The sequence below is a fragment of the Plasmodium vinckei genome, assembly GCF_900681995.1.
Source record: "Plasmodium vinckei vinckei genome assembly, chromosome: PVVCY_12".
Lineage (NCBI taxonomy): Eukaryota > Apicomplexa > Aconoidasida > Haemosporida > Plasmodiidae > Plasmodium > Plasmodium vinckei.
The window spans coordinates 54,087-80,899 of record NC_051304.1 but is presented as its reverse complement, the minus strand read 5'-3'; the positions used below and the strand labels follow the sequence as shown (position 1 = coordinate 80,899).

The window sequence follows — 26,813 nt, the reverse complement described above, 5'->3', positions numbered from 1 at the left end:
CAAATTATGTTATAAAAAAAATATAAAAATTATGGATTATACACTTTGGACCGTTTAAATATTGAATTATTACGTTTTTTTTTGGTATACATATGTAATGCTAATTATATATGTAAGAAAATAATTTGATTTTTTTACAACAAATGGATATGCTTTATATATTAATAAGTTGATTATTTATTTTTTTTAAAGTATTTCATTTGGAAAAAAAAGTTAAAATACAGAGAATAAATAATTTGGTACAATTCCAAAATAATTAAATACACTAATGTGTATATATCATACATAATAATTTTCAATTTTTGACAAAAAATATCCATTTAATTTTATAACCATATATGAGTTAGTAGTATAATATCGTAAGTATATCAAATTAATATGAGTACACTTTATTTATTCTATAAATCAATAGGGAAGTTTTATGAAAGGAAAGAAAAATACATATGCTTGTATAAGCATTTTAAATTAGCAAATATTTGCATGTTTCCAAAATAAAAATTCAGAATGAAACATAAAAAATTCATAATGGTTTGCACACTTATAGAATGCTCTTTCATGCAATATGGATTGTATTGATATGTTTTTCTCAAATTGAATGAGATATATATTTTAAAAATTATATAGAATAAATTAATCATTTTAAGTTTTATACAAATATATTGATAGGGTATATATTTGTGTAATTAAAAATAGAATTTTAAAAACATGTTTGTAAACAGGTATAGAGCGGAATTAAAAAAGTGAAAAAAAAATGAAACTTACAAATTACGAAAAAAATAGGGCATGAAAAAGTTATAAGTAAACAAAAAAATTATATTAAAATATTTTTTAAAATGTAAAGGGGAGATAAAATAACATATCAGACAATATAGTTATATATTATCTATAGGTGTATACATATTCATCACGAATTATATCTACTTCTTTAAGAAGTAATAATTTTTATGAAAAAAAATAGTAATTGAGGGTACACAAATTTACACATATTGGCTAGTTGCACTGCCAACTCGGGTTGGTACTTAAACAATGTACAATTTCCTTCAGGTATAATATATATGGCAACTCGTATTTTGAGAATAATATTCTTCGGTTTGTTTCAATTACTCTTGAGCATAATATATATGAATATATTATATTAAATGATATACATGTGATAATAAAGCTAAATTCCATAAGTGATTTGACAATTGCAAAAGAGCAATATAAAGAAATAAACATAATGATATAAATAAAGAATAGAAAATATTGTGTAGGATATCTAACTATTAACAATATAGTGGTTTGGATAGTTAGCATATGTATATACATATATATATAATATGGTGATGTAAAATATTTTAAAGAGGTAAGAGCTATATATATATCAAAAGACGTTATAATAAATTTAGTTAGACATAATAGTAATGTCGAATTATAATATTTTTTAATATTACAACGTTGTCTTTTCTTCATTTTAGAGATAAAAAATATGTAAAAAATATACATGAAAATATTGATAATTGATCTTGGAATATAATATTTTAAAAAATTCGATTTTTTTAAAGGGTCAAGTATAATATTAGAATTATATAATTTATATGCTGTAATAAAATCTAATAACATAATATATATAATTAAATATATATTCATAAAATATGTTCTGATAATAATATTTTTGTTAAATTCATCCATCCATGATAAATACCATTGTTCTAAGTTTGGATTTTTGAATAAGCCAACTGCATTTGCTTCAGGTATAAATATTTTATTTTTCCATATAGCATTTTGCATTAATATTTTTTTTTTTTTTAAATTGATAAAGGTTTTTTTTGATGCATCTAAAATTGTGTTAAAAATTTTCGGAATATAAATAAATAGTAAATTAATTTTTGTATTTTTAAGAAATATTGCAGTACATGCTTTCCCTTTTTTGGTTGAAAATATGGTTTTTTTTTTTGCAATAGAATATATTCTTTTTTTATTATATTTTTTCACACCGCCTTCAGTATTGTATATATCAAGTTCTATTATTTTATCCATAATTTGGTGTTGTTTTAATGTTTTGGATTTATCATATTTATAATTAGACCCATGATTATTCATATAATTTAGTTCGTCATTTTTGTTATAATATGGTTGTGTAAATTTTATAATTTTATTACTGTTGCAGTTGTTTATGTTGCAACTAATTGATCGATATATATATGAATTGGCATCATTATTAATGTCTAAAGATTTTTTAAATTTATATGATTCTTCATCATTAAAATAATGTTTGTTTTTATACCTCAATATACTTCCTTTGCTAGTTTTATAATTAAATAATCCATCTTTTGATAAGTTTTGTTCGTTTCCTATTAATTCAGGTTCTCCAGGAGATGGGGCATTTAATATATCAATAGTATGTTCGGTAGCCGTTATATCATCATAATTATTATTACCACTTTGTTTATTTACTGAGTTTGGTTGATCATATATTGTATAATGTTTATGAGTATAATTATTTTTATTTTTATCCATAATATGAAAGTTATTTATAGTGTTATTTTGTTCATGATAAATACATGATAAAATATTGCAATTATAATCTTGAATATGATTTATTTGATTTTTAGCCATTTCTGTTTTGTATTCATGTGTGGGAATTATTGCAGACGATTTAATAAAATGTGGATGCACAATTTTTTCATTATATGTATGTGTATTATGGGGCCTATTTTTGTTAAGCATTTTGTTGTCTTTTTCCTTAGTGGAATATGTATTGTCATATCCATTTTGTGTGTCATAGTTAGAGTTGTATGAATGATCAGAACTTATTTCCATATATATATTTTTACTTGAACCTTTTTTTTTGCCTTTATTATGCTTAATATTTTCATCTATTAATTTGCTTTTTGTTTGTTTTGCATCTCTTTTGGTAGTTTTTTCATTTGAGGTAATTAATTCATCCTGCTTATGTTCATATTCTTTATCTGTCTTTTTCGAAAAATGAACTCCATATTGGTTGTTTTTATCATCTATATTAATGGCTGAATGATGATTTGTCAAAGATTCGAGTGAGTGCTTATCATTATATTGTGATAAATTTTCTTCTGTACTCGATTCTTTAATTTGAATTGCCAATTCGTGATTTTCATTATTTGATTGGTTTGCATAAGAATTTAAAGAATCATAGCTACTTATTATACTAGCTTTTTTTTTGAGAGAAACTTTATTATTTTTTTTTTTTTTATGTTTTATAGATTTTTTATCTGTAAATTGTTCTAAATTATCATAAAATGGGATAATATCAATATTATTGATAGGATTGGCCTTGTTGTAGTTGATGGTATGTTTATGATCAGTTTTAAATGAAGAATGGTTTACAAAATTTATTTTTGAAATTTTTTTTTTTTTAAAAAATTTGTTACTTATTTTCTTCGATAAAAAGGTGTGTAAGTTATTTGATTGTTTAATATTTGAATAAATTTTTAATGGAAATATATTGGAGTTTTTTGATATAGAACTATGATATAGTTTAGAATACTTTGTATTATAATATTTTGAAAAACTAATAGTATGATTGAATTTGCTATATTCACTTTTACTATTTAATAATTTGTACTTTCTCATATATTTACTGTCTCTTTTCGTATTTAGTGATTTAAATTTGAGATTACGAAAACCACCTCTTATAGATTTATGCTCATTGCTGCTATTATTATTTATGCTTGAAATATCTGAATATGTTTTTGAATTAATACAAATATATGATTTTATTAATTTTTTAAAGATTTGTTCTTCTAAATTTTTAACTTCTTTTGATATGACTACATATTTGCAAGGATTTCTTTTTGACATAACAATCAGGTTACATAATTTATACATACGAAAATACAATGCATGTCCACCTATTATTTGTAAAGTATATGAGATTATATCACTGAAAAGTAGATATTTTGCATTGAGCATAAATTCACTTATAATTAAATTGTATTGAATTATTATACCCGATAATACACTAAGAAATAATAATGTTATTAAATTATAATAAGAATATCCAGTTAGAGAAAATGCAAAAAATAATAATTGCATATTTGAGATTTTAAAAGAATCAAATACGATTGATAATATGCAAGTAATTACTATACTAAAAAAAAATAATAATTCTAATACATATTTCCCTATACTATTTTTTGAATATATAAATGCTCTAATTATAACAAAACTAATTAATGATGATATAAATAATATTGTTCCAAGAAATACTGTCCATAAATATTTAAAATCCAAAACTAATTTTTTACTATCAATAGCTGCATATCCTGTTACTATAAATGTTTGTAAGCTTTGCAATGCTATTAAAACAACAAAGTCTTCTGACTTTATATCTATCGAATGCACATTGTGATTTTCCATTTTTTGAGAAGCATATAAAAGAACGAAAATAAAAATTATATTATTATGCTTCTTCTAATTGTAGATTTGTATGCTGTTGGTTTATCTTCGCATGACCACTATATATCCATTCTCTAAAATGTATTATTTAATTTGTCTTATGGTGAAAACCACGAACAAAAGGATATACCTAAATGCATATAAGCATTGGCATTATCGTCTGAATACATACATAGAGATGCCCCAAATTTAAAAATAAAAAAGGCAAAGTTTAAAGTGTGTTCTATAATAATTATAAAATTAACAAATCCATATTAAAGAATTGCATATTTGAAAGAAATAAGCATACATGCATATATACGGTATAAATTAAAAGTGATAAACATTTGGACATAAAAAAATGCATCCATTTGTATAGAACAAATATAAAAATGAAATTGCAAAAAAATATTAAATAAAATTCATAATTTTCATATTAAGAATTATAAAAAGTTTATGCTAATGAAAAGGTCTTACATATTTGTAAATGGGAGTAATAACACGCAAAAATGGTATATACATTATATATAATGAATTTTTAAAGCATAATACATTTATAAGTTTTTAAAGATTAAAATATTAATAAAAACTAAATAAATACATAAGTAAACGATAAGTAATAGGAACATAAGCCAGTAATGGCTTACTAAAAAGTTAATAACATTTGTAAATTAAAAACTAAACTTTTCTATGGAATGAAAAATGAATTCATAATAAACTGAAAGATTAAATCGAAAAAATTGTTTTTTCCTCTTTTTAAATTATTTGAAATTGAAGATAACTATATATTAATTATACGAAAAAGAGTAATACAAAATTACCAACGGAAAATATATTACACATATATATGTAAATATATAAACATATGGAAATAAATAAATAAATAGTAATCTTCGAAATAATACAAAAAATCGAAGAAAAAAATAATTGTAGATTACGGTATATGTAATTTATAATATTTGGAAGTATTTGGTGGAGATTTATTTAATTACAATTATATAAGTATACAATGTATGGAAGGAAAAAAATCGAAAAAAAAATGCGTGTGTAAAATAGTGCACCAACTTGTTTTGAAAAAATGTTATTAATAAAATAAGATTATAAACTATGATAAATAAATTTAAAAAAAATGTAATAAATAAAATATAACTTAAATTAAAAAACAAAATAAATTGTCTATACATACTAAGATATTTCTTAAAAAAATTTATAAATCAGTGTGTATGTAAAAAACATGTTAGACAATTAATTTTCGAGAATTTTCTTTAACATTATATAAAAAATATAAATGTAGGGCAATAATATATTTAATTTTCATTGTATGTATTTTAATATTATTCATTATTTGTTGTAAAATAATTTTATAAATTCCTTTTATATTCAATGTACTTATATATAGGAATGTAGTGAAAATAATAATGAAAGGTAATTATATATTTTCAATTTACCCGTTAATTATGACATTTACCAAAAATAAATATATATAATTCTATGATATATAATTTTCTATAAAAAATGTATATTAGTGCTGATAATAATGCACCCCAAAAAAAATATAGTGAAAGGGGTGCATGAAGATACTTCGAAACCATTGAAATGGTTTACTTAAAGTGATATGGAAAATATTATAAAAGAATAATACATAATGTAAATTAAATTTGCGTCTATAATATTTTTTTTGTAAATATATATTTCTGTATGTACTAATATAGCCAAAACAGTGAATATAAATACGTTCATTTAGCTTATATTTCATAATTTGAAAGGATAAACATATTTCGAAGTAGATATATTTTACTATTATTAGACAATTTTGAATTGTTTACTTTGCTAACATATCACAATGTTCTTTTAATTAATAGTAATACTGTGTCGATTCAGTTTAATACAAACTTGTAATATTACATTGGAATGGGAAATTATAATTTATATTTTTTTGATAGTAGTTTTTAGTATATAAAAAATAACAATAATTAATTAGTTAAAACAATTTAATAAAATCGAAAGAAAATAATAAGCATAAGAAGAAGGCAGAAATTCCTTCTTATTTTCTATTCCTAATTGGCAACGTGCAAAATCATACTTTTCCACAAAAAAAACAAATATATAATTAGAGATATTATAATATATAAATAATAACTAAATAGAATATATATAATTATATTGTGGGAATTGTTTTTGATGTCCTTAAAAAATGGAGAATAATACTAACAAACTCAACAACACAAATATAACTGGAACAATAATCCTAAAAAAAAATAAATAAAATTAGAATAATGAAAGCTATTAACGATTTAATAACATATTGTATATATGAATGGATTTAAAATAGATGATATATATTGAGAAAAGACTTAGCATATTATATATAAATATATGCATGTATATATCTTACGTAGTTTTCATAAAAAATTTAATAATATCATGCTCATCGATTATTATTCTGTCGCATATTAGATTCGATTGTCTTTTTCTTAGTTGCTAAAAGAGTGAAGAGGGAAAATATAATCATATGTTTGTTTATATAAATAATAATAAAGATAAGATATATAATTATGGATTCATATATTATACCTGATTATTATCTTCATGCTTCTCATATGTTCTATAGAAGGAAAGTTATGGATTAATTTATAATATTTAAATTTTCATGTTTTTTTCTAAATATTTATATAATGATACCAGACGTAAATAAGGAAATTAGCATTTCTTTAAACATGGATACATATATATGCATTTACTTACATTGGTTTAATATTGTAGTTTCCTAAAATATCTAAATGTTTTTTTTCAACCGCCGTTTTAAATTGGACTATAATTGATTCTCTAGAAAAGAAATAAATGAAATAGTAAAAGTTGGCATATATGATATTAAAAAAATGTAATTATTGCAATGTGTATAAAATATAGACTAATAAAAATATATATAATAATGGATACATGAATTTATACTTACTCTTCTGGATTGTATTCTTCAAATGTAGCATCGAATGGTATTAATGAACTTTTAAATATATCCAGATCGTCAGTTTTAACACCTTCGATTTTAGCCTTTAAAATTTTATTATTTAATTGACTCATTTTTTTTAACAGATATTAATAAATTAATTTAATTTTATATTTTTATATACAAAAATAAAGAATTAGTTATATTTTCATTATATATTTATAATAATTTTTTGAAGATTTATTTATTTTGTTTAAAAATTTCCTATGATCAAATATGGGGCATGTATATATATGCGCGTTTTTTGCATATTTGTTGTACTAATGCATTAATATGTTATTCTATATTTATACTTTTGGTGATTTTATGTTATAACATTAATTGTTATATTATATTTATTTTTTTTAATTATTAATTTTACGACTATATATATTTTTGTTTATTAATTGTTTTTATTTTATATAATATTTGTTATATATTTTTTGCAGCGTATGTATTATATATTTTTTTCTTTAATTTTTGTTTATATTATTATTCTGCAATTGATGGGTATTCTTATATGCTATATTTGTATGAAAATATAAATATGTGAAGAAAACATATTTAGTCTATTATTAATATTTTTTTAATTTTATTTTTATTAATTGAATGCATATTCATATCTTCTGCATATGGTGAAAATACGTGTTGCCAATTTTGTTTTTTATATAAATTTAACTTTAAACAAATGCTATATAATATAGTATATTCCCTTTTGTTTATTATTGAAATATATTACATATAAAATAAATAATAATATAAAATAAATTATTTATAATTAAGTTACATGATCAATAGTTCTATGCATATAAGAAAAATATCACACTAATATATATAAAAGAATAAATTTCAATATCATAATAATTATAAAATGTGTACAAATTTGGTGTATCTTTTTTCATTTTATTTTAGTAAGGTTGAAGTACTAAAAATAATGAAAAATCCATATTGAAGTTTTTTATTTTGTATCCATAAAAATACATGAGAGTAATTGGAATATACATATATTAATATTTATGGAATCGGAAAGAAATATCTAAGAATTTCAAATTAAAAAAAGATATAAAAATGAAAGTTCTGGGTTTTTCGGTTATATATATGTATGCATATATTTATACATATGGAAAGCATAAAAATACAATGTATCGATTACAAACGTGGGGATACAAGTAAATTTACAGTATAACATATATTAGGAGATAATAAAATATGATAAATCTACATAAACAATGTTGTTAATAAACAGGTGCATAAAAATATATAGAGAAAAAGAGAATAATAAAAAGTTTAAAAAAATTGTTAGAAACAATATTAACTAAAGGTACATATTTTACTACATGTAAAACAAATAAAATTATAAAAAAGCGACAACAATAGTATATACTATGTTAATGAATTATTAATATTTAGTATGGATCATACTATAGGGAACATGTATTATTGTTTCTATTTGCTAAGTGAGTTGTAAATAGTGGCCTACTATATTAGGACAACATATGTTATTACTTATTCTATTTTTTGCATAAAATATACAAAAGCTGATACTCGGTTTAAAAGATAAGTTCAGCGAATAAATAATTCGAATATTTTTAATGATGCTAGCATGCATATGAGTTATTCTTTGTCATATTTATTTTGGTTTTTATAATGTATGTCTTAATTCTTTTTGTCGCCTCAATACTCGGTTAGATCGAAATTTTTATAAGGCGTCAAGACAAAAAGGGGAGATAAATTAATTTGTATATGTTTTGCATTTGATGGAGTTATAGGTTCCAATTTTTTAAGATATAGACTTAGTTTGTGTGGGAAATATTTGATATATTTATGTTTATTTTTGATAATATGATTATGAAAGAAAATGTATGTATTTGAAATATTATCTTGATCTGTTTGTTGCTCGGAAATGATAAAATTTTTAAAATAGTTATATTTATAATTAAAAAATGGAAAAGAGCACATATATTTATTAATTCTTTGAAAAAACAAATTAAAAAGGATAAATGATTGTAAAGTATATATAACCCATTTTAAATGAAAGTAAGCTGGCCTTAATACTATGCTATTTTTTTTTATGTGTAAAGGTATACAATAGTGCTCCTTTGAATATACATTTTTATCCAACAAGTAGAAATCGGTTAAAGGTATTAGTTCATCTTTACATGTTACAAATAATAATATGTATTCTATATTTTTAATGATTTTATCAATTTCTTTTTGAAATAGTGATATGTGTTTTAAATTTGATTTGTTTTTTATTTTATGAATTAATAATTTGATTTTTAGAAAATTTTTTATACTTTCTTCTTTTATAAATAGAAGAAATCTTTTTTTTTTCTTAACATTATGTCCTATATAAATATAATTAAAATCATATGTCATGTCTTTAATCTTTTGTTCATTTTTTTTGAGTAAATTGAAACCATATTTTTCTTCAATGTTTATCAATACGTCATCTTTCTTTTTATCATAGCTATATGTAATGGGAATATTATCAGAATTTTGTTTGTTTTTTTTATCACTGATTTTTATTGGAGTATATAAATTAGGTGATGACACATTTTGATACATATTATTGTAACAAGGATTACTATAAAAAACTGGTTTTTGTAAATTTTCGCTTTTGTAATCAGATATATATTGATAGTTTGAATTTATTGGTGAATTATTATGATAAGAATATGGATTTATATTTTCTTTATTCGAATTTGAACATTTGGTATTATCACATTTATTAATACTATATGAATAATTATAAGGGTATTCATATTTGTAAGCATTTGGGGAAAATTGATTATTTTGACTAAAAAATTGGAACATATTAGGGTTACTTTTCGAAGGGGTATATTCAGTAGGCTTATTTATATGAGTGTTGTTCAAATTGGATGAATTGTTATTTTGAAATATTATAGCTTCTTTTTGTGAGTTAAAATCTTTTGTTTTATTTGGCTGATTTTTCGAGGATAAAGAGGTTTGATTTGCGTATATATTTCTTTGTGGGGATGTATTATCATTTTTAAAAAAAAAATCAAACCATTTATAAAAACAGTCAACATCCTTGTCAGTGCTTTCGTTAATAACTTTATGCTTAATAGGAGAAATTTGTATATCTTTAAAAAAGTTGTATTTATCTTCATAACCATCGTTAGGGCTGTGTGTATCATTTACAGCTTTTGATATATTGTCTTTCACAAAAGTGGTAGCATCATTGTTTTGTGTTTCAAAAGGTTTATTTGTATAGTCGGGTGGTATTTTATGATGGGAGTTTTGAGAGGTATTTAGAAATTGTTCAGAATTATTTGTTTTTTGAATAATAGTTTCATTATAAAATTTATTAAACTGTGTGGTTAATTCTTCAAATATGTTAATACGTTTTTTTTTCTTTATTATATCATTAATCGTAATTTCTTTTCCTATATCTGAATACGATGAGCTTTCGAATAAACTATCATTTGATTGGGTATAATCGTCTTTACTATTATCTTCGATATGTTCATCGGATTTGTTTATACTTCCATAATCATTATCATATTCAGCATGGATTTGATTGAAACTATTTGTAGAATTTCGACTATCATTTATATTAGTATATATTTTTTTCTTTTTTTTATTGGTACTATTATATGCGTCGCTTTTACTAAATGGTGGCATATTTTTAGAATAAATAGGATATATATAAAATATATTTTTAAATATGCAATTTTGCTGATTATTGAAAAAATGATAAACTAATTTTTGAAACTGATTATATTGATTGCTATTAATTTTTAGACTTCCTCGATTATGAAGATATGAAACATTATTATATTTTTGTACAAATAAATCGTATATTCTTAAAGATTCATCATCGGCATCTTCTCCATTTTCTTCATTTTCTTCATCATCTTTTTCTGTCTCACAATTTTTTTCATCTGATGATATATTATAATCGTTAAAGTTTTCACTCATCAACAATTCAAGCATAGTATTTCCATATTTATCATACGCTTTCCTTTTTTTTTCATCAATTAAAATATCATATGATAATTTTATTTCTAAGAATTGTTTAATATCCCCTCCTTTGTCAGGATGGTGAATTTTTATTTTATCCTTATAAGCTTTTTTAATTTCATCTTTAGAACAATTATAGGAAAGATCTAAATAGCTATATAAAGATTTTGAAATATTATAACTTTTTTTCTTGTTTTGTTTAAATTTGTTATCATAACCAAAATAATATTGTTCATCATGACTATCGTCATCACAATTTTGTTCATTATTGTCGTTTGAATTAGTTATATTATTATAAAAATTTGAATTATCTTCTTTTCCAACATATTTAAAATTTTCACTTTTATAATTAATTCCTTCTGTAATATTACAATCATGAGTAGGTTGTGGGTGTTCAACATTTTTAGCTTTATCCTTTATATCATCTATTTTGAAATCATTTATGAAAAATTTTTTATTGTTTATAAAAAAGTTTTTTTTTAGTCTTTTTATGGATTCCGCACTGTTTAGATCTATCGGTGTTCTCTTGTTACTATCCTGAAAATTATCTTGGTCTGTATTGCTATATTTTTTTGTAGGTGTTTTGGATTCTATATCTGTGTTAATTTCGTCGGGTGATTGTTTTGGAATATCAATAGTCAAATCTATAGGCATATGTTTTTTATATTTATTATAGCGCGTTTCTGAATCTGGTAATTTATTTGGCATATTGTTTTCAGTTTGAATATAATAAGATGGGTTTTTATTATTATTATTAGTGATTTGAACATTAGAATCAGAGTTAGTGATAATTTCAGTGTGCGCTATTTTACGGTTTTTATTACAATATTGTATTTTTTGTAAATCAGTTACATCTTTTTGTTTATTCGATATATTACATTTATTTTGTTCATTGTTATCATTGGATGCAATTTTAGTTGGAGAGCATATATATCGAATGAAATCATATTTGTTTAATATATTGTTAGGAGTAGTAGCTGAGTCATTATTTTTATTTCTTTGGATATTTTTTTTACTGGTTCTTTTTATATAAATTTGATCATGTGTATCAATATTATTATTGGTCATATTTTTCGTTGGTGTCTTATCCAACGAATTATTAAAAAAGTATGATTCATCATAAGCATTGTTTAGTTTAATTTTTTTATTTTTATGAACTGTTTGTGAATTATTTTCCTTGCTACTTTGGCTTTTTTTAATTTGTGGGAAGTTGAAATTAGTAAATACCTGTTGTGACATAGATGCTTGTAATTCATTAGAGTGAGGAAATCCATTTGGAATGTTTTCAGATGAATTTGTTCGATTTCCTTTGGTAATTCGAGCAGATTTTGTAACATCATCGATTTTTTTATTTTGGATTGTTATATTATTCCCATTTTTTGATAATGATATATCATTTCCTTCGCTGATTTTATTTCTTTTTCTTGTCCCAAGTGTGTTTTTTTCGGAGACATTAAAAATCTTTTCATAGTCATGGTCATTTTGGAAATTATATAATTCTTTAATTTTATTTATATTAAAATAATTGGGGCATTTATTTAAATCGTTATTATCATTATTATTTTTTAAAGATGAATTTCCTGTTTTGTTCGTCTTTTTCATATTATAAATGGTGTACCCTTTTCAACGTATTAAAATGCCATTTGAAGCATATTTATTATTTCAGTATATTTTTATTATTTTTTTTTATGCATATGAAATTAAGTGTAAATATTGTGTAAACTCTCAGTATTTTCAATTATGTGGCACGTGGTGAGAAAAAAAACTATTTTTATTATATTTATTTATTCCTCTTTTTTATAGCAATCTCTCATTGGCTTTTTGATGTTATATTCATTACGTTATTTTACTTTTTATATGTTATATATTATGCATGTTTTTAACACGAATAAGAAAAAGGAATAACAGATCACAATAAAAAGATAAGTAAAAAAATAAACAAAAAAAAATATATTTTTTATATATTTTCATATTTTATTTATGTGTATTATTATTATTTTTTTCTTATAAATAAACGTTAATTTATTATTATTTGTTTTCCCTTATTTTTATGAAAATTAATATATTTTGCAAATGAAATGGAAACTTGAGGTGTAAAAAGTTGGGCAAATCAAAATGTTAAAAAATGTATATATTTTTATATTCGTGTGTGTATATATGCGTTACACAATTGCGCATACACTGGATAGTGAGTAATTAAAATACATGTATAGATATGTATATGCATAAGTAATATAAGAATGTTTTCATGTTAAAAAATATAATTAGCTTGTTTTAGGACGGGATATAGTGAATAATTTTAATTTTAAAAGGAAGTTTATTATACAGGATTTTTTAATGTTTTTTATTTTCATTGATCATAAAAATAAAACACATTATTTTATTAACTCCAAATGCTCTATCATTCTACATAGAAATTTAGATAAAACAATTTTTGCGTTAAACTAAAAATAAGGGTTACGGAAAATGTAGTGTAAATATTATTTACAAAAAAAAGAAAAAAGAAAAAGCACCTATAGGTGATCTGAAAGGTGTGTATAATATAAAAAAAGAAAAATTAACACGATAAATAATTGCCCAATATAAAATAATAGCTATAATGGGAATATTTATAGAGAAGGGGAAATGAAAAATATATACAGTAATATATATACATATGTTCTCTTGTTCACGAAATAGATGACATAAGGGAACTATTTTCTGTTATAAATATTTTGATAGAATTATATATTTCATCAGTTTGTTTATAAATAAAATGGGCCGATTGTTTTAATTCGTCTTGTTGTTGGTCAATTTGTTCTTTATTTAAATCATAAAATTCTTGTATAGTAATCCATATTTTACTAATTTGTTCAATAACTTTAAAATAACAATTTTTATATTTGATCATTTTTTTTTTTCTCTCGTATTCATCATAATGTAAAGGAGAACCAAACGCCGGTTTATTTTCTTCGGCGTTATTGGTATTTTGAATATTATCACTTCCTATGCTTTCTTTTTTACTCCAATCATTATTTTGGTCATTATCAATAGTATCTTTATTTTCTGAAAATAATATGGCTGAGTTTTTTTTATTTTTTAATTGTTCATTAATTTTATTGCGATAAAATTTTAACAATAAATCTAAAAGAAACAATTTGTCTTTTAAATAATTTAGATGCTTTGTAACTCCACGCATAATAGGTATTTTAATTTTGTTTGATTTTGAGGATAAATTTTCTGTATCTAAATGATCTGAAGTTTCATATTCTTTTAATATTTCATCGGATATAATATCTAAGTTAGATATATACAATTTTCTTTCTTGATTCATATGTTTTGATTTATTAGTATTGGATAACTTATTTAAATAGTTGTGTTCTGTGTCATTTAATTCTTTTTTATATAAAGATAATATTGACATTTGTTCAGATAATTCTTTATTTTTCATATTAATTTCTTTACATATAATTTGATATTCTTTGTATATTTCATTTTTTTTTATTGTCAATTCATCTATATCATTTTCGATTTTATTTATACTTTCTTGGGTTTTTTTAATATGATCATTTCTTACATTTAATTCTTTGACATATATATTTTCTAAATGTAATTTTGAATCTTCAGTTTCGTTAAGAATTACTTCACAATCTTTTTTACAAACATTCATAATTTTTTTTAATTCTTCTAATTTAATTTTAATATCGTCTTTTCGTTTTTCTCGATTTTTAGTTGATAAGAGTAATATATTTTCGATTGTTTTGTGTAATTCTAATAATTTAGAAGATGCTAAAATTTTTATTTGTTGTATTTTATTAATTTCGATCATTTCCCTTTCCTCAGACAAAGAGTCTAATGTTTTGTATGTATATTCCTCTGATTTTTCATATTTTGTGTTAACATACCCTTCTTCTTTGTCTGTACTTTCTTTTTGAACAATATTTTCTTCTGTTATGGTATTGGAGTTGGTCTTGTCTTGCTCTAGTGAATGTGGTATTTGATCTTTTGGTTTGGTGTGCGCAACGGGATGTATATTTTCTTTGTCTATATGTGTTTCTTGGCTAGATGCAGAATCTTGATGTAGTAAATTTTCTTGTATGTTTTGAGTTTTTTTATTATCGTCAAAAACTAGTTCATTTGATAAACTTTCAAAACTTTCAGTTGAATATAAATATTTTGCACATTTATCTAAATCAATATAAGATGCACTTATTTGGGGGGTATTATTAATTATGTTTGATAGTTTATTAGGAATCGAATATTCATTATCATAGGATTGAATTTTATTTTTTAGTGAAACAATTTCAGATGATACTAATTTTCTTATATTAGATAAGTATACATCTTTATAATCATATTTAAGTATACTAAAAAGTTCTAAAAATATTTCTTTATGATTATCAAACAGTTGATCTGTTGTTAATATAATGAATAAAATATTTTTATGCAATTTTTCATTTCCCATTAAGCAATGTTTAAACATATTTAATATAGTAGTACGTGGGTTATCTATATCGTCTTTTTCTATTGGCCCAACTAATGATAATCGTATTTGTCTTTTTTCTATTATTAAACTAATAGATTTTTCCAATATATTACTTTTTAAAAAAATTTCTTTGAAGCTATATCCATAGTAATCATGATATATATTGCTAGGGATTGATTCAGTATTTAAGTGGTTCGATCTAATATTATTTTTGTTTTCGTATTGCTGTTTTGTGTCAATTTGATCTTGCTTTCTTTTTTCTTCAAATGAATCCTTTTTTTTTAAAGGAATATCATCTTGGAAAGTATTTAATGTTTTATTATTACTACTGTCATTATCATTTTTATTATTTGTAGTATCACTAATACTGGCAGTAGTATTAAAATTATCACGTAATGAATTTGATGAAATATTTGAATTGTCGATACTATATTTTTTTTCGCACAATGATCCTTCTACTTGCCCTATATTAAGATTGTTATCATGTGTATTAATTTGTTCGCTACTATTGCTTTTGTAACTATTTAGTGAACCAAAGTTTATGATAGGTGCTGTTATAGATAAATCTTTATTTTTTTTTATTTCAAAGGAACTATTGCTATTAAATGAGCGATTAATATTTTGTTTTATTCCATCTAATAAATTTTTTTCATTATTCCTATTAACATTTTTATAGTATCTTATGCAGCCACTTTCCTCAGATTGGGATAAATTGTATATCCATTTTTTATATGTTTCTACTAGCGTTTCTGCGGAGTCGATTTGTTGAAGTTCTAAGTTTAATAATACTTCGAGGTCATCAACAGTATTTGGCTTTGCAGATCCAAAAATTTCTTTCGCTTTTATTGCTTGAATACTTACATGTAACCTGACTTTGTCAGCATTATTTTTTACTTTGTCATATGTTTGGGAAATGAACTTACCGAACATTTTTGTGGCTTTTTTTTAACATGTAGTATTTTTAAATAAAAAATAAAATTGCTATATAATCACACAAAATAAGCGAGGGAATACGTATGTGCATATTTGAAATGGTTCATTAGAAATAATATATATGCAAGCATAACACACATATAAAGATTATTAACAGAGAAAATATGCGATTATATAGATACAAATATAAATAAAAAAGGGACGAAGGAATAAATATAATTTGGGATTATATTTGTAAAAAATCATATGAATGTAAATGTATTTATATACATTAAAAAAATGATGCAAAAGGTGTAAAAAACACATAAAAAATATATAAATAAATATGATAGCATGTAAATAGGGCTTAGCAATAGTAGTAAAAATATAATATGCACTAAAAAAATAATAAATAATAATAAATATATAAGCAGGGTGGAAAATTAGCTAAGGAAACGAATTTACAAGAAGGCTTATATATTTATATGTAATGTCAGTGCTCGCAAACATAATATATAAGAAAAATAAGGATTATGAAATTTTTGTACCTAATTTATTTTCTTACTTAATTATTTAAAGAGTGAAAAAAATTACATGCAATTATATGAGAATTTTACATAAAGCATATATTATTATATTATCGGTAAACAGATTAAAAAAACATAATAAAATCATTGCAATTAATACGTGTGTCTGTGTAATACCTTATTGCAACAAAAAAAATACATTAAGGAATAATAAATAGATAAATAAGGGTCTTAAGTTTAAGTTTCACTCTATGAAAGATGGTGGATTGACTCATACCAAAAAATAAAACAAAACCAAATAATAATAAATTAACTATAATAACATTTGTAATGACGACAACAATGCTTTGAAATAAAAAAATGTGTACGAGGGAAATTTATAATTTTTGTGTAAAAGGGTCTATACTCTGATAATAATAAAATTTATTTAAAGCTCTAATTTTATATATCTCATTGTTTGTTTTATAAGTTTTTATCTTTGATTTATTCAACTTTATAAACATAAAAATAAAGACGAAAATCGTAATAAATATACAATTTTATAATAAAACATTTAAATACTCAGAGGATATATAGGAAAAAAAATATATAAACAAAAATTACATACTTGATATAGTGATATATTTGTAAATGACATGTGCAATGTAGGGAATAAGTGTGTATATATTTTTATAAAATATTTTAAAGAATAAAAAATATGGTAAACAAATATACAATATTAGTTACATATATATTACATAATATGTGCAAATTATGTGAATGCTCACATAAATATTAATAAAAAAACTGACAATAAAAGAAGACTAAATGTAAGAAAAAATAAAAGCATTTAAATTTCTTAGCGTTTATACTAAGGGAATAATTAATACAAAAAAAAATGGAAATTTCTTCATTGCATTTAAGAGGGAATACAATAAAATGCAATTTTTCGTGCTTTTGATAGATAAGGTCATAACTGCTTTAATAGGATATTATTTGTACAAATGATATTATTTTTCATTAAACACAAATATAAATTTTTTAAATAGAAGCACATAAATTTAAAATGAGTAATAACATGTTAGCTTAATGGTGTGTAATAGTATTAAAAATATTTTTTAAAAAATATTTTTGATCGCATTTAAAATATAATTAACTGTAAACATTAGTTTACTCTTTAAACAATTCTTTCCGATTTGTGTGCTTGTCTGAATGCTATTCTCTGTTCTTCCATTGTGATCAGCATCTATTTGATTGTCTAAATTTTGTGGTAGTAAAAAACTTGACTGGTTATTTATATTTTGCATTTGATCATTTTCTAATACTTGATTTGTGATATTTTGGTGTGGTTTTATTTTTTTTTTCACTCCTGTTTGTGATATAATATTATGATTAGGTTTATTTTTTGTAATTTTTATTTGATTTTTGGTATCACAATATGAGTTTTTATTAATAGTATAATCCTTTTTTGTCTTTATAATTTTCGAATCTGAAAAAGGGATCTGTGTTTTTTTTTTAATATGATTTGGCTTTTTTTTAATTTCATTTTTCATTAAGAAAAAAAAACGATCAAAATATATATTTGAATCATGGTTGCAGTTATATAGTAGCATTTTCTTTCCTAATATATTTAGATGCATTAGAAATTCTTCAAAAGAAAATCCTTCTACATCTTTTTGAAAAATTAAATATAAAAACATATCTGTTATTCTTTTTGATGGATATTCTCTAGTAAACAACTCATTAACTAATAACCTAGTATAGGATCTATTATGCTGTTTAAACATGTCACTTAGATTAAATTTATATAATTCTTCCATCATTTTCATTTTCACATCATTTTGTATTTGCATATTTTTTTCTGATGATGAGATATCTTCTTCATCTGTTGTAGAACTTGTAAATAATTCCTTTTCCAATTGGTTGTATAAATCTTGAGCACGTGAAAATTTTTCTTTTTCGATATATGTATCTTTTTCATTATTATCTATAGATGCATTAGTTTCATTATATATTTGTTTTTTTTGTAAAATTTGCGTAAAAAGCGTTTTTAAGTTGTGTATATTATTTCGTATTATGTTAATATTATTTAAGCATCTTTCTATTACTAAGTTGTAAAAATCATGCTCTGTGATATTTTCATCTTCATTAATTGGCCATTTAAATTTAAGTTGACATATTTTTTGATAAAACTGTTTTTTATTAATCTTTTCATTATCCTTAAAAACATTTGTCCATTTTGTTGAATTATATATATTATCCGTATATATATACTTGCTGTATGGCTCTTTAAAATCATTAAACTGCTCTATTGTATGAGGATAGTATGGTTCAGCTATCCTTCCAAATAATAAGATTATGTTTTTAAGATCATCATTTAATTTATGCACCTTTTCATTGCTTTTTATGTAAAGTTTATTATATGGGTATATAAAAGCGGAGTATGTTGTTGTTTTCCTTTTATCTTTTGTTTGCAGATGCAATGCTTTTTTACACTTCAGAAAATGGGGATCCCTCAATATGTTATTTTTATTACATGTAATTATAACAAATTGTGTGAAAAATAAAAATATGATAAAAATAATAACAACGGGTTTATGCATGTCATTTTTTGAATAAGGCATTATGCTTTTTTGTGTGTGTAAAGAATATCAGAAAGAGCAAAACAATTAAAGAGTATATGAATCATATAAGCTACTAATATATCAACGTGTTAATCTGATAATTTATTTAATATAATAACATGCTAATATGCTGATATGGAGGCAAAATGCAGTTTAAATAAATATTTCCATTAGCTATCCCTTTCCATCATTCAATAATATTACTTTTATTATGTCAAATAATCAGTCATTTTTATAAGTTTACGTTCTGCAATATAGATTGGTTATATATTTCCATACGCAAATCAATAATAGATATCTATATATATGTTTTATCTGTGTATGTTTCCTATAAAGTTGTGATGTGCTAATATATATGGCTGTTTCGTTGTGTATATATGTTTTTTTTGTTTTTTAAGTGGTAATAATTCTATGAGGAAATATAAACTTGCAATTTTTAGTTCTTTATTTTTCTCACTTTTTTTACAAAAAAAAGTTAAATATTAATATTCTGGAATTTCGTCATTTGTAAAAAATTGTGGTATGCTATTTTATATCTTTCTCCAATGTGATTATATTCTATAGTAAATAAAACTACAATAAACAGGTGTAACTTTTTTTTAAATAGCACATTATGTAAAAAATTAATATATATATTTTTTTTTACGATTTAAATTATGCATATAATTCACACATATGTATTAATAAGCAAAAGAAAGGACAAATTATGAAGAATTAATATTTTTTGTGAAATTATGAGTAATAAAAAATCAATAAAATAAATTTATATAATTTATGTTTTTCTTATTTCAATTTCTAATTTTTTTTATTGTTGTAAAAATATAATAGCAAATCTTATGTAGTAAAATAAATACACAAAATTGATAATGAGAATTGCATAATAAAGGAAGGGAACAAGCAAAGCAATAAAAAAGGAAAAGTATAATGCTAACATTTAAAATACTGATGAAAAGAAAAGGGAATTTAAGAGAACGGAAAAGTGCTGAAAGGAAGATAGACTATTGAATTTGTATCGCATACCCGTATATATCTTTATATAAGTACTAGCAGCCATTATGGTGAATAGGGTTGAATATGTTATACATTATATTATTTTTTAAGTATATGGGAAACTATTCAAATTATAATGTTTTATAAATAAGTGTTTTTTCGGCTTAATTAAAAACCAAATAATAAATACATATTCAAGCGTGATGGGCAATCAACTGTCTTTTAATATATTTGAAAAACATGATAATACCAAAAAAAAATTATATGGAAATCAATATTCCGAAGATGATAATAACAAAAGAGAAAAAAATTTCACATCACAACACAATTTATTGACAAATACAAAAAATATCATTGAAAATAATAAGATTGTGGGAAATCATCAATTAAATAGCGAAATGAATAATAAAGAATATAATAGGGAAGATGAAAGTGATATTGAAAAAATAAAAAAAGAAAACTTTTATTTATTTGACGAAAGCTTAAATTCAAATAATGTTAAGCACCCTTGCCATTGTCAATGGTTTTTGTTTTGGGTATATGCTGCATATTTAAATGAAAATTTTTTAGAGAGTGAAAAAGAGCATGTTACTTCGTTTTATTCAAATTTCCCAGAACAGTGTATACGAGGAAAGGGAAAAAATTGTTTCGCTGAATTTTCTCAAATCCATCCAATAAGGTAAAGAATATATATGTAGAAGAATTACATATTCATTTTTACACTGTGTTTTTTGTGTCTGCTAATAACTTGAATTAGGAATACTGCAGCCTTTACTTATTTATTTATCTATTTTGTTGTGTTTTATTTTATGCATGTGAACATATTTTTTTTTATCATCGTAGAGTTTGAGAATATCATATTTTTATAAATTATAATCAATACTATTGGGATTTAAAATAGAATAATTCATAGTTTTTTAATTAAAATTGCTTTTATATAAACATACATTTTATATTTTTATAGGGCAAATACCAGGACTGAATTAATGATGTGGCTGCAAATGTGTGAAAATTATTGTAGGCAAAAAGCGGGATTGCCTGTAAAGATGTTCAAGTAAAATTTTTTAACAAATTGGATATAAAATAAAAATACATGCCTTTCATCTGTTCATTCATTTGGTTGTTTATTTATTTGTATGTTCATTATGAAATATGAAGTATTTTGTGAGTTTTTTTATTTTAGACCTTTTTTACATTAATGATTATTTTGTTTATATTTTTATGTTTCGGCATATATTTTTTTAATGAGCATTATTGATGAAGATATTCATATGTATATTTTGTTAAATACATTGTGGAATGAAATTTTTAGAAATGTTTTTTTTGCTTCATATTTTTATGAGTATTATTTATTTTGAATTATTTTGGCCTTATTTTTTTTGCAGTTACAATAAATTGTTAAAAAGATGGAGATATGACGATGGATATATGTAAACTAACCCAAATGCAAGATATATCGTTTATATTTAAAAAAAAAATGAATACGGTATAGTATTTATTTATTTCATAGATGTTTTATAAAATTTGCCATTCTCTGTTACAATAACTGATAATAAAATGTGCAGAAATATGTATGAATTATCGTTGCTGTATGATGACTATTGATATTTTATTTCTGTCATTATATTATTACATAATATAATAATAATTATTTTTTTAATTAAAATTTTTTTTAACTTTTTAAATATATTTTTTGTGAGTTTATAAATGTGTAAATATTTATAAGTGCATTATAATTTTAAAATGTTATATTTTTATGAATATATTCAAATGCTAATTTTTTAATTTTATATAATAATTTATTTTGTTTTTTATTTGAAAAAACGGAAAATTGTTTAAGTTTAAATAATAAAAAATATAGAACTCCATATATAATATTTCAAATGTTAAAAGGATTTTCATTTAACATAAGTTAAAATGTCTATTTTCGTCTTTGGAATGAACTCCTAAAAAGGGGAAAAACATGTAATAATAAGGATTATAAAAGTTATAACAGCTATAATTGTATCGATGATTAATAGTTATTTGGCACTTGATTGAGGAAGAAAAGGAATGTATTATTTAGAGAATACATTATGATATGCAACTTTACCTATCCATGGAAGAGTCTCGATAACGTCGTCTTTCACTGCCTGATACACTTGTGGATTTTCTAGCTCTATCATATCTTTTTCTTCTTCTACTATCATCTCTTGGATATCGCTTTTCACCATCACTACTTTTTGAACGTCTTTTATAATAATCGCCTTTTTTATGATATTTATTATCTATAGATCGTCGATCATAATGTCTATGATCATAAGAACTTCTACCATGTTTGTCATAATGCCTAAAGGAACTATTTCTGTAACCGTAGCCTTTTCCATAATCTCGATTATAGGGGTTAGGCCTAGAAAAAACGAAAGAAATACATTAATATGTATAAAGGATGCATTTATATATACATAATTCAAATTATATAATTTGTTAAAGTGGGAAAGGTGTAGCATCATATGATATTACAAGAAACTAATATTTTATATAATTATCCAGATAAGGAAATCATACTAATAAGTTATAATTTTTTTTTGATAAAATGAATATATATATGTTTAATTTACCTTCTTGAATCATATTTTCTTCTGTCAAAATGTGGATCATATCTCCTTCCATGATAATCATGTCTCATTGGATACCTCTTCATCGTATCTATATTTAGGTTATGCAATGAAAAAAATATAATATATTTATGTATTAATATAGTATTGCCTCCAAATAAAACACAAAAAAATAAGCAATATAAAATGTATTTTTAGTAAGATATATTGCAACAAATACTTACTTTGTACTCCTTTGTATTCTCCAGGAGTTGGTTCATGTGGCTCATTTCTTTTGGCTATTTCCACGTTAATAACTCTTCCTATTATTAAAAAAATGGAGGCAAGATATTTATTTAATTTTGTTCTAAATGATGTTTTGGTATTTATAAAAACGCATCCAAAAAACTGAACATATGGATATTTGTTAACATATATGTAATGCATAAAATATTTAGTTATGTATTCGATTTGCACTATTTCAAAGTCTACAAATTTTTATAACTATTTATTTATATTATGTATTTTACAGTGATACGTATATATGTGATAGTAGTAAATAGTATTTTTTGTGTATAATTTTATTTGAAACTTGTATTAGAGTATTTTATTGCAACTCTTATTCTGATTATGTTTAAGCAATGATTAGTGTAGAGTCAAGTTACAAAAACAATTACATTAATTTTGTGCATTCACATAATATATATCACTACGCAAACATGCATATAAATATTTTTTTGCTTTTTTTGAATTTGTCAATAACCTTCTATATCCATTTTATTTGCTTTATTCATAGCATTTTCTGCATCATCAGATGAAGTAAATGTAACAAACCCAAAATTCCTCGACTCTCTGTAATATGATAAAAAAAATGTGTGCTCTTATATATTTGCAAAAAAAATTATGAAACAACTAATTCATAGCAATTAAGTTCACAATAAAGCATGTTTTTGTGCGTTTGGTTTTTACTTAGTAATTGGGTTACTAATAACGTAACATTTTTCTATAGTTCCATATTTTTCAAATATATCTTGTAGTTTTTCGGTTGTTATTTTTGAGCTTAAATTTGATACATACAATGTTGATCCTGTATATAAGTTAATAACGAGAAATATAAAAAATAATATTCTATAATAATAAAACCATGCATAGCATTAAAAATTCACATACACATATATATTGGTTTTCAATTGTTATGATTTTTTGGGTCATAACTATTTAAAGCAATGATATTTTAACATTAAAGAAATAAATAGGCATATAAAGAGTATATATCATATGTATTATTTTGTGCAATCAACTATACATATGTTGCGGAGTATATGTATATATTTATATGTACTAATTTCATTGACATTATTCTATGAAACCGAATATAATAAGTGAAGGTATCGACATTTATTATTTTCAGTATATAATAGCATCATTTCATATATTTGATGATGTAGGATTTACTTATTAATGGTTGATATGCCCAATGTACTTATAGAATACAAATGCATAATAATATATAACATAAATATAATAAATTTAATTTTACAACGTATATTCATATGGTTTCTTTTTCATATTTTCTCAATCATGTATATGAATTTTAATATAATTATGTATTTATATATGTTCTTATATTTTATTATGAATTACCGTCATTCTTATGATCATGATCTTCTGATTTTCGATTTTCATCAGTATAACTCATTTTATTACTGTTATATATTATACTTATTCATAAAAATTGATGTACAAGATTTTACAATTTACCAAAAAAACATAAGGTAAAATATATAATATAATAAAAAAGATGTAATATGCCAAAATAAATAATTTATAGTAATATAAGGAGTTAATTAAATAATAAACGTTTTTTGTTTGCTTTTTTTAAAGATTGAACAAAAAAAGTAGTTTAAAAAATATTTATAAATAAGCTATTTATGTAACTATAACTATACATTATGTTCGTTATATAAATAACATATATTTATATTTTTTATATACATAAGTTGATATGTAAAAATGTGCGTTCTATTCAAATGTTTAATAAAGGCTACATTATTATAATTTCAAGCATCATGCTATCATAACAAAAAAATACCACATAAGCTTTACTTATGCACTTTGCGATATAAATAAAAAATTATACAATTTTTATCTAAAATATTATGTTATTATGGAAAAGCGAACAACGAAAAAAGAGAGCCCCCCTTAATAAAATAATTTTCAAAAATATATTTTATTGAGGTTATATAAAAAAATACAAATTATATTTAATTATTGAATAAATTAAAAGGAAAATTATAAATGGATTGTTATTAAAAAAAATAGCTTGCTCTCCTTAATAAATTGATTATATTTTTTTCTTTTGATTAAATTATCAATTTGTTAATTTAAAAATACTTTGGTGTGGGATGGATTTATCAATTAATTATATATATGTAATATCAATTTCTACATGAAATATAAAATAAATATATACTAACTTATTTATTTTATAATGGCATATAGTTTAACTCGTTTTGGCGGCTATATTATAAACTCAAATTACTTGTTTTTGAAAGGATTATTTAGGAACTATATATTTTTTTAGTAATACAAATATTTGCATATAACCAATGGCTACAAAACGGTGTGTGGTTGTTTGTATTTTTATTGGATTAACATTAACAAATTATAGCTATAATATATTTTATTACAAAAAATACATTAAAAATAAATAATAATAAAGGGGCACCAAATTCGAGAATGATTTATTTTATTTTGCAATTAAATTTTGTATATAAAAAGAAAATTATCTTTGTCTCATGTTATTATGTTTTTTAATTGGCATTTAATGATTTTAAATTGAGTAATTCAGTATTTAAAAAGTAATAAAGAAATATAGCAAAGACAATTTGGCAATTTTATTCAATACATTAATGTGAAGGAAAAAATAGTTGTTTCTTCTGTATTTTTGTGTTTTCAGCGATTTTTAATTATTATAAATCAATATGCATAATGCAGAAATTCGTGTGAAAGATATTCCAGAACGATTATGATTCATTATTTTTATCCACACACATTAAATAAAAAAAATGTTAAGCATCGAACAAAAAGGAATATAACATAAATATATTGATATAACAACTGAATTCGAAAATACAATACTCAGTGCATACAAGTTAATATTAAGGAACACATTAATGTAATACTTAAAAAAACGTATGCTAAAAATTTTTGGTTTTGTTATGATTTTAATTTGTCATAACAGTACTTGTTAAAAGTATTAAAATGGCTTACAAGAAATATTATTTCATATAACAATAAAAATAATAGCATACGGTTATATGCTTGAATTACTCACCAATTATTAAATTGCTAATTATATATGTAAAGGAA

At 22.2% G+C, this 26,813-nt stretch overlaps 7 protein-coding genes across 7 annotated transcripts; 1 reads left to right on the top strand and 6 right to left on the bottom strand.

The window, feature by feature from the left end:
- Positions 1 to 990: 990 nt before the first annotated feature.
- On the bottom strand, positions 991 to 4,377 carry PVVCY_1200200 (conserved Plasmodium protein, unknown function; the record flags this gene model as incomplete). The annotated part of the gene is made up of 1 exon (XM_037634598.1): positions 991 to 4,377. One exon carries the CDS (start codon positions 4,375 to 4,377, stop codon positions 991 to 993), a length of 3,387 nt encoding a protein of 1,128 aa, XP_037490682.1.
- A 2,205-nt stretch (positions 4,378 to 6,582) lies between these two features.
- PVVCY_1200190 (conserved Plasmodium protein, unknown function) lies at positions 6,583 to 7,476 on the bottom strand (the record flags this gene model as incomplete). The annotated part of the gene is made up of 5 exons (XM_008625033.2): positions 6,583 to 6,643; positions 6,791 to 6,876; positions 6,970 to 7,000; positions 7,141 to 7,221; positions 7,352 to 7,476. 5 exons carry the CDS (start codon positions 7,474 to 7,476, stop codon positions 6,583 to 6,585), a joined length of 384 nt encoding a protein of 127 aa, XP_008623255.2.
- Positions 7,477 to 9,055: 1,579 nt separating this feature from the next.
- On the bottom strand, positions 9,056 to 12,970 carry PVVCY_1200180 (DnaJ protein, putative; the record flags this gene model as incomplete). The annotated part of the gene is made up of 1 exon (XM_008625032.1): positions 9,056 to 12,970. The coding sequence occupies one exon, from the start codon at positions 12,968 to 12,970 to the stop codon at positions 9,056 to 9,058; it is 3,915 nt and encodes a 1,304-aa protein (XP_008623254.1).
- A 1,066-nt stretch (positions 12,971 to 14,036) lies between these two features.
- PVVCY_1200170 (conserved Plasmodium protein, unknown function) lies at positions 14,037 to 16,763 on the bottom strand (the record flags this gene model as incomplete). The annotated part of the gene is made up of 1 exon (XM_008625031.1): positions 14,037 to 16,763. The coding sequence occupies one exon, from the start codon at positions 16,761 to 16,763 to the stop codon at positions 14,037 to 14,039; it is 2,727 nt and encodes a 908-aa protein (XP_008623253.1).
- Positions 16,764 to 18,369: 1,606 nt separating this feature from the next.
- PVVCY_1200160 (conserved Plasmodium protein, unknown function) lies at positions 18,370 to 19,875 on the bottom strand (the record flags this gene model as incomplete). The annotated part of the gene is made up of 1 exon (XM_008625030.1): positions 18,370 to 19,875. One exon carries the CDS (start codon positions 19,873 to 19,875, stop codon positions 18,370 to 18,372), a length of 1,506 nt encoding a protein of 501 aa, XP_008623252.1.
- Positions 19,876 to 21,068: 1,193 nt separating this feature from the next.
- PVVCY_1200150 (conserved Plasmodium protein, unknown function) lies at positions 21,069 to 22,299 on the top strand (the record flags this gene model as incomplete). The annotated part of the gene is made up of 3 exons (XM_008625029.1): positions 21,069 to 21,544; positions 21,830 to 21,919; positions 22,251 to 22,299. 3 exons carry the CDS (start codon positions 21,069 to 21,071, stop codon positions 22,297 to 22,299), a joined length of 615 nt encoding a protein of 204 aa, XP_008623251.1.
- Positions 22,300 to 22,786: 487 nt separating this feature from the next.
- On the bottom strand, positions 22,787 to 25,140 carry PVVCY_1200140 (RNA-binding protein, putative; the record flags this gene model as incomplete). The annotated part of the gene is made up of 7 exons (XM_008625028.2): positions 22,787 to 22,811; positions 22,958 to 23,254; positions 23,466 to 23,553; positions 23,687 to 23,764; positions 24,205 to 24,293; positions 24,411 to 24,528; positions 25,086 to 25,140. The coding sequence occupies 7 exons, from the start codon at positions 25,138 to 25,140 to the stop codon at positions 22,787 to 22,789; spliced, it is 750 nt and encodes a 249-aa protein (XP_008623250.2).
- Positions 25,141 to 26,813: the final 1,673 nt, after the last annotated feature.